We start from the raw sequence: 8495 nt of genomic DNA on the forward strand, positions 1-8495 counted from the left end.
ATGAATGTCTCGGAAATCCAATCGGCGAAAGACAAACCAATGTTCATCGTGAACGATTACTTGTTAGAAGTCGATAAAAAGGCCGATAGCAAGTTCTACTGCCGATGTATCCGACAGCGACAAGGTGGCTGTCCAGCGAGGACAGTACTGATTAAGGTATTCTTCTGAATAATCTTCTGTTTCTGATATTTTGATCCCGAGCATCCTCTCCGCGCAAGGGCTCCTTACCATGTTAGCAATATTTATTCTCCGATCCACTAGGAACCGGATCTCGCTGTATGCAAGCAGAGTGGCAATCACAGCCCGAGTACCGAGACCTGATCACGAGAGATGCTTGCTCGGAGACGAAACGCGCCGTCTTAGCTCAGCCAGAGAAGAGTTTGAGAGAAGCGTACTCCGGAGTCCTTGCGGTCTCCGTAAATACCTTGCGGGACGCGCACGATGACGAAGAAATAGGGGCAGCTATACCAGGGTTCAACAGCGTCCGCAGTATACTCCAACGGGAGCGTGCTAAAGTCAGGCCGCTCTTACCTCAATCTCGTGAGGAGATTAATCTGGATGATCAGTGGACGAAGACATCAACAGGAGCAAACTTCCTGCTTTTCGATGACGGGAGCATCAACCGAATTCTAGGGTTCAGCACGAATGACCTCATCATCTCGCTATGCGAAGCATCGACTGTATTCATGGACGGCACATTCAGAGTTGTACCGACCATATTCAGCCAACTCTACACTATCCATGGCTTCTTCCGAGTTCAAATGGCCCCTTTCGCGTATTTTCTCCTTCCGGACAAATCCAAAGAAACCTACATGAGAATGTTCGAGCTATTGAAGAATTACGCCATCTCCATTGGACGGAATTTCGAACCTACGACATTTCGGTTGCATTGCGAGATTTCCACGCTCAGAGCGATTCGAGAATCCTTCCCGAATTCAGAGGTGAAAGGGTGTTTGTTCCATTTCAACCAGTGCTTATGGCGCAAAGTTCTGGAATCGGGACTCGTCACCTTCTACAAGGAGTCTGAAGTAAAGCGGTTCATACGCTCGACAGCCGCGTTGGCCTTGGTGCCCCGGAATCGCATCGAGGACGCTTGGTTGGATATTAATGCCGACTCTCCCTCATCCGAGCACCCCGCGCACGCGAAGCTCGAAGATTGAAAACTCTATTTCATAAACACGTGGATGGAAAATGAGACCGTCTTCCCGCGCCGAATGTGGAACCGGTCTACCACAATTTTGGAGCGCGCACAACAAACCATCTCGAGGGATTGCATCAAGCTCTAAATAGAATAATCAAGAAGAGCCATGTCAATCTTTATGAGATGATCAAACATCTCCAAGGACAGGAGGAGAAGTTCAGGCTGGACATGACGCGATTACGAATGGGACAACGCCCCCTCCACTGACCAAGCAATATCGAGCGCTGAACGATAGGCTTATAAGACTGACGGCGGAATTCGAGTCGGAAGAGATATCTCTTATCGACTACATACATAAAGTTGCACAGAACCTCCCGCAATTGTAGGGAGACCTTTTCGAGGAGGAGTTTTAAGGAGGTAGTTGTACGAGGAAGGTTTTTCATTCGTCGGAACCTTCCGCAGTTGTGAAGATAAGATTAAAGGAATGCCTAGTCGAAGAGGACATTGTGAAGAGAAGGTACTCGTATCCTTCGGAACCTCTAGCGATCACGGAGATGAGTTTGGAAAGAGAACTGAATCTCGAAGAAAAAGCTTTTTGTATTCCTTCGGAACGTGTGATCGGTATTTCCGCCAGAAGGAATTTCCGGCGTACTGGGTTTCGGCTACCTCAACTTTCGGCGTACTGGGTTTCGGGTAGACGAATTTCGGCGCTCTGGGCTTCGGCGTTCCAGGTTTCGGCTTTCTGGGTTTCGGCGTGAAAGTTTCGGCTTACTGGGTCTATACCCATGGGAATCGTCTGAGCGGTAAATAACTCGTAAATAAGTACGAGTCAGGGATTCAAAAATTGTTTTGTCTGGAGAAGACGACGAAGTGCTGGCCGTTAAAGGTAACGGTAACTTATGAGACGATTAATGGGAGGTAGTGAGCGCGGCTATCGTCAGTAATTCAAGCAATCGGCTTCGTCGGCTGAGCTTCACCGCTCTCATACACTATAGAATCCAGAAGCTAGCGATGTGTTTCGAACATCATGTGTTTGGGCTTTCAACATCAAGTCGCCTTCGCTGGACGTGCTGGAGGCTAGGGACTATTGAGATCAGACTGCCAGCGAGGCTCCGTGCAATCGTCCACCAGTCTTGTTTTCCATCCTGATATCGATTGTCGTGAGTTCCCTCCGGTTGTTCGACTCGTGTGCCTGTCCTGACTCGAAAATGCGAAGAACGAGAGTTTCCTACACCCTTCAGCGCAAGTTAGAAGCGATAGACTTCGACAAACTCCATGGTCAGTCAGCTACTCTGTTGAAGTTCAACATTTCAAAGAGCATGCTACACGACTGGAGGAACAAAGAGGACCAGTTCAGAGCTGGTGACAGGAATCGACGGGCGTTTCGTCACGGCCAAGTGTACAGCTCAGAGATGGAAGATGAAGTCAGCGATTGGATTCTCGGATTGAGATCGAAAAGTCGAGCGATACAAGTTCGGGATGTTCAGCAGAAGGCGCTCGCGGTTATGAGAGGTCATGGCGATGAGAACTTCAAGGCTTACAATCATTGGGCGCAGAAACTTCTGAAACGGAAAAATTTCAGCCTACGGAGGACCACTAGTGTCGGTCAACCACTACCACCCGATCATCTTGAGAAGATCGCATCCTTCAGGAAGTTCTACGCCGAAGCCAGCTCCAATATCGAGATCTCAAGATAATTGACATAATCATCCTCACCGAAACATGGTCCCTACAACCCTTCAACACAGAAGGTTTCTACGCACATCACTCTCTGGCAACGAAACAAAGCGGAGTCGGCCGTCCGAGTGGAGGGGTATTCCTGCTCTACAACCATAGGGTAGGAAGCCTCTCTCTCCAGTTACTCGAAGAAAATCTTATAGTGGCAAATAATGAGAAACTTAATATCATCGCGGCCTATATGTATAAGACCCGCCGATGTAGAATCTACACTTGTTCTAATTGACAAACTGTCCAGGGCTATACAGTCTCTCGGGAGAGGAGGACCCCTAATAATCAGAGGTGATTTCACACGCGTCTCGACCACCCCGACGTCCCGCGCGCAACGGCCTTCCTTGACACACTGGCGAGTTCTGGCTGTAGGGCCGTTAACGATATCCGACAGCCTACCTTCACATGCGGCAGAGGACAATCGGTAATCGACGTATTCGCGACGAATCTCCCAGAGAGATCTGTTCGCTTCTTGGGAACTGATCACCCTCTTCGGGAAGGAACCAGTCTCAGGCCACTCCTACCCATCGGCATCGAAGTGGACCTGCCCAACAAGGACGAGCTGATCTTACGGCGCAGACCCCTTTCGCGGAGAGTCGACACCGACAAGCTCCTGATGAGGTCGCACGAAATCCTGCCCATCCCACCGGACATCAACATAGACGAGTATTTCGAACACCTCACGGAAATCCTCAAATCATGTACGATACCCACAAACTCAGCTAAAGGACGGCCATGGTTCAACTAACTCTGTCAAACGGCGCGGAAGGGTCAACTAGCTGCATCAAAATTATCCTCGCGATACCCAGCACTGAAGCCACTCGCTGCATACCTCAAGCTCCTCTTTAGAAAGACATACAAATCACAGAAAAAACTGTTTATGGAAAAGAGAGAAAGATTACTGCTGGAGGAGGCTGAAAGAACCCCGTACAGGTGGCTCAGAAAAACGAAGCTGGCCGCCTGCCCAGTGGAGAAAGAAGCCCTCATAGATCACTCCCAACGAATTCAAGCGTCCAATTACTCTACGCCTACCGGAGACCAGCATACCTCGGTATGGGATAGCATACCAGCATACCTCGGTATGGGTACCTGCTAGCGGGAACGCCAACGTTCGTCGAGGATATCGCGGACCAGCTTGGGCTGCCGGAGACGGACGCCTATCGGAAATGTCAACAGAATTGGAAACGAAAACTCGACGAAGTGGATAAAGACTTTTTCCATACCGCTGCCATGTCCCAAGATGCCTGCAAAGGACCAGGCAGAACGAATCGACACGCAGTAACGAGATTTGCGATACATGGATTCCACCACAGGTTGTGTAAAACCGAGGGCGACCACGATTCCTGCAGCAGCTGCCGGTGTAGGAGATGTGCTGGAGTCTGCAACAAGTACCACGGGAGTGTCTGTCCTAGGTTACGATCCCTCAATGACCTCAGAAAATTGTGACTTGTGAAATGTACACTCTCCCACTCTGCACAACCGTCGCAGAACCGCAATACATATACATATACGTACTGTTACATATTCCACCTAGGTATACTGCTCTACCCCTCTCAGGGTGAATGAAAACATTGATTGATACTGTCGGAATCGTCTGAGTCAACGGGTACCAGAGAAGGTCGCACTCCGAATAAAATAGCAAGCTGTACGCGAGGCTCATCATACAGAAGGTTTCTCATCCGCGAGATTCGTTATGGGCGAGGTTCCTCACACGGGAGGTTCGTTATACGGAAGGTTCGTTATACGGAAGGATCGTTATACGCGGGGTCCGCTATACGGGAGGTTCGTTATACGCGGAACTTTTCTCCGCAATCAAGGGTTCGTTATACGCGGAACTTTTCTCCGCAATGAAGGGTTCGTTATACGCGGAACTTTAGGGCTGAAATCCCGGGGATAAGAAACCCAATTTTTCTAAAAATTATTTCTGAAGATATTTCTGCTGGTCATAAGTTCATATAAATTTGGCTCCATGCTTTTTCGGGCCGGAAATCCGGCCCAACAAATTTTCAGTAGCTAATGACCAGCAGAAACATCTTCAAAAATTTTTAGGTAAAGATAGAGTGGGTTCCTCATCTCCGGGATTTTAGGTAGGTCGGATTGAGGCGGCTGTCTCAGTCAGCCAGATAGTTCGAAGATGGCGTCGCGTCGTGGGCCCCGGACATGGATACATGGTGGGAGACCATGTTCGTGCTCATCGAGCGCTCCGGGGAGTATGAAGTTTGAGCTCGATTTCATCACCTCATTCGTGTTCGACGATGGAATATAATCAAGACTATGATACAATTGAGGATCCTCAGACTTTCATGGGTAATCGATTTTTCTCCATTTCTGACTCGATGATACCACCAACCGGACTTTCGTCCAGTTGGAAGTCAGCGAAACTCTATCATATGAAGGTTCCGTCACCCTCTCGATTGTATCATTTTCATTGGGCTCCCCATGATCACAAGATTTCCGGTGCTCCCGTGTCAGTAATCATTAAAGCCCGTGACTTCAAGCATTTTGCATATATAGCATAAAAATGCATATTCTGGGCTCTTTCTCCCGAAAATGCATATTCTGGGCTTTGGAGCATAATTCTGCATATCCCATATTTTCCCCATCGATTCTCGCGGGTCTCGACGCTGGGAGCGACGTACAGCTATGGTCAACCGAGAATAGATGGGAACGGTGATGAATCGGATAAATTCTCGATTCCTCTTGTCCGCGAACCCGTATGTGCGAGGGCCTTTCAGAGGCGACGGGTTCTCAGCGGCGCCGAGTCAGCCGTTCGAATCGACAAGCAGCTGACAGGATCATATGCTCGAGTTGATGAACAGCTGACGGGATCCTCGGGTGTTCGAAAGCTTCGAAAACATTCGCGGACCGGCCAATCCAATAGATTTCCCTACCCGAAAAATTCGATCCCGCTCATCGACGATACTCGATTCGTGCTCACTTTCTATAATATTATATTCTTCGATTCTTCGACAATCCGCAACCATATCCCGAATACAGAATGCCGAAAGTCTCAGCCTCCAAAAGATCGAAACTAGGATCTTATGAGGAGCAGTTTGGAGCGGAAGTGCTTTCAACGGACGGATCGGTACTCCTATGCAAAGTCTGTGAGAAGGAAATGAACGCGGAGAACAAGTTGCTCGTGACGCAGCATCTTAATGGTATCAATAACGAGTCTCTGATGGAGAATAGGAAACAATCAGGTTCTACAACCTTACAGCAGCTGACAACGCTAGTTGCGGCTACAGGGAAGAATTCTCAGTTCAGCACGGACCTGTTTGAGGCCCTCGTGTCCTCTGGCATACCGCTATGGAAATTGGAGAATGAGAAATTTAAGAGCTTCCTGCGGACTTACACGAAGCAACAAATTACATCGTCTGTAACCTGGCGAACGGGATATCTCAAGAGCCTCTATGAGGGAAAATTGGCACACATCAAAGAATATGTCGGGGAGAAACGAGTATGGATATCCATTGATGAAAGCACGGACGCTGTGGGAAGGTTCGTTGCTCATACGATCGTTGGAACACTGGAAGCATCAGAGAGTAAAAGCTTCCCTCCTAATGCCAAAAATTTGGAGAAAACGAACAGTTCGACCATAGTCCAGGCTTTTCTGAACTCATGGACCCTTCTGTGGCCAGACGGCATAAAGCACGAGAGGGTACTCCTCTTCCTGAGTGACGGAGCTGCCTATATGAAAAAAGCCGGCTCAGCTCTGCAGGTGATATTTCCGAAAATGGTGCACGCTACCTGCGCAGCACACGCTGTTCATCAGTTGGCTGAGGAAATCAGGACCATCTTCCCGGATGTAGACAAGTTGGTCTCCAACGGGAAGAAAATTTTCCTGAGGTCTGCCGCTCGAGTGAGCATATTCCGCGAGATCGCTCCCGGAGTGCCGCTGCCACCCCAGCCAGTTCTGACAAGATGGGGTACCTGGTTGAACGCAGCGGTTTATTACGCCGACCACTTCGATTTTCGAAGGTTTTGTACGCTCTGGACGTCAGTGACGCTGCGAGCATCGGAGCGGCTGCTCAATTGGTGAGGAAGCCCTCTGTAAGGGACAATCTCGCTTTTATAAAAGCAAACTCCGGAGAGCTCCCGCATGCCATCGAGAAACTTGGAACGAAGGGACTGTCTTTGGTAGAAAGCGTTGGTATCTTCGAGGCACTTGTTAGAGGTCTCAAGAATACACCCGGTGATGTCGGGGATTCGGTCCGTAGGAAATGCGATGCGGTTGTGATTCGTAATGGCGGCTTCAGTATTCTCAAGGATATCTCGGACGTACTAAGTTTCCTGCATCGAATTCACGTCCGGTATCGAATGAGCTCGTCACTTATGGAATACTTGGAGGCGTACGGTAATCGAGATCTCTGAGGCTTCTGACTTTCTCGGCCGTTCCCTCGGGGAAAATGCCGTCAAGTCTTGTCGGTCGGTGATCGGCATTTGAATCAGTCTCAATATCGGAGCCGTGATCTGGGTCCACTGCAAATGCGGAGAAAGTCCCGACATGGAGTTTATGGAGCGCAGAATCAAGAAGATGACTTCGTGATAGTAGGCGTGAGTTTCAGCCATCAGAGCGCGAGAAGCGGCGGAGCGGAAGTCGAAGGAGTTCAACGAGTCCATTATCATTTCTTTAATCGAAGTGTTGGAACGGCAGACACTCGAATGGGGACATGAATCGCGCTGCCTTTTGGAAGGGATTCGGTCGACACATAAAACGAGGTCGAGATTTTTGTTGTGTATGACATTAAGGAGACTACGAGGCGTTCACGTTACCGAGTGGCTAATGAATGACCGTTTATTGGAAGCGGCTTATATACTAGTGATTCCACTTCGTTGTAATCATTGAGCGATTACACAACACCTCCCGACCTAGTCGGCTCGTCCGAAGAGACGGCTCAAGCCTCTTCCCAATGCTGCGTAACCGGTCGGTTTCTTGACGTTGCGCGGAGGCTGCTCACGCCTAGTGACAGGTTCTCCTTGCTTGCTTGGACCCTGGGCGCACACTGGTGCGTGTGACCGTTGCTCCAGACCCGTGGTGATGCCGCCGTCGGAGGCCGACACACTGGACGACGGTTCTGGCAGAGAGGACGACGGAGAAGACGCGGAATCGGACGCAGGAACTCGCGACATAACGTTTGAGGGAGAACCAGGCGGAGCCGAGATGAAATCTTCGAAGTCGGCTTCTTCCTCCGCAACCAGATCTGGTTGAGATGCCGAGTAATCACTCGGCCTTCGAATTCGAGACGAGCTCGAGCTTTACCGACGGAGGTCACGAATGTCGCCGGCACTCGACGACGCTTGTCGAGTTCAACCACCTTTGCCTCCCCCGTGCAAAAGCGCGGGGACGCGTACCATGATGATGATCGGATTGATTTTTTAATCTCTCACTGTTTTCTGACAGCCTCGACTGCTGCGACCTGAAGACGGAGAAAGGCGACCGAAGAATACGCCCAAAGAAAACTTCAGCTGGAGTCTTTCCATCCAGAGCGGCGTTCGGTGTATAGTTGTAAGCAAGCACCGCTTCGTCGAGTGCTCTTGAGTTAGCTTGTTCCAGGGAAGACTTAAACGTAGAAACCATTTTTTTCCGCACAACCGTTACTCTGCGGCGAGTACACAGGACTCCGGA

At 49.7% G+C, this 8495-nt stretch overlaps 2 protein-coding genes across 2 annotated transcripts; both read left to right on the forward strand.

Annotated features, from left to right (window-relative positions):
* Nucleotides 1-1160, forward strand: LOC108864374 (uncharacterized). The gene is made up of 2 exons (XM_018639886.1): nucleotides 1-124; nucleotides 262-1160. The coding sequence occupies exons 1-2, from the start codon at nucleotides 1-3 to the stop codon at nucleotides 1158-1160; spliced, it is 1023 nt and encodes a 340-aa protein (XP_018495402.1).
* A 4707-nt stretch (nucleotides 1161-5867) lies between these two features.
* Nucleotides 5868-6908, forward strand: LOC114828271 (uncharacterized). Its single transcript, XM_029111723.1, has one exon. The coding sequence runs from the start codon at nucleotides 5868-5870 to the stop codon at nucleotides 6906-6908; it is 1041 nt and encodes a 346-aa protein (XP_028967556.1).
* Nucleotides 6909-8495: the final 1587 nt, after the last annotated feature.

This window comes from Galendromus occidentalis, unplaced genomic scaffold (genome assembly GCF_000255335.2).
Source record: "Galendromus occidentalis unplaced genomic scaffold, Mocc_1.1 scf7180000077463, whole genome shotgun sequence".
NCBI lineage: Eukaryota > Metazoa > Arthropoda > Arachnida > Mesostigmata > Phytoseiidae > Galendromus > Galendromus occidentalis.

What these genes read in the sequence shown, in the direction of transcription:
- LOC108864374 (XM_018639886.1), top strand. Translation starts at nt 1, where the DNA reads ATGAATGTCTCGGAAATCCAATCGGCGAAAGACAAACCAATGTTCATC. An exon ending in ATGTATCCGACAGCGACAAG is followed by an intron (nt 125 to 261) that starts GTGGCTGTCCAG and finishes CCGATCCACTAG; the next exon opens with GAACCGGATCTCGCTGTATG.
- LOC114828271 (XM_029111723.1), top strand. Translation starts at nt 5,868, where the DNA reads ATGCCGAAAGTCTCAGCCTCCAAAAGATCGAAACTAGGATCTTATGAG.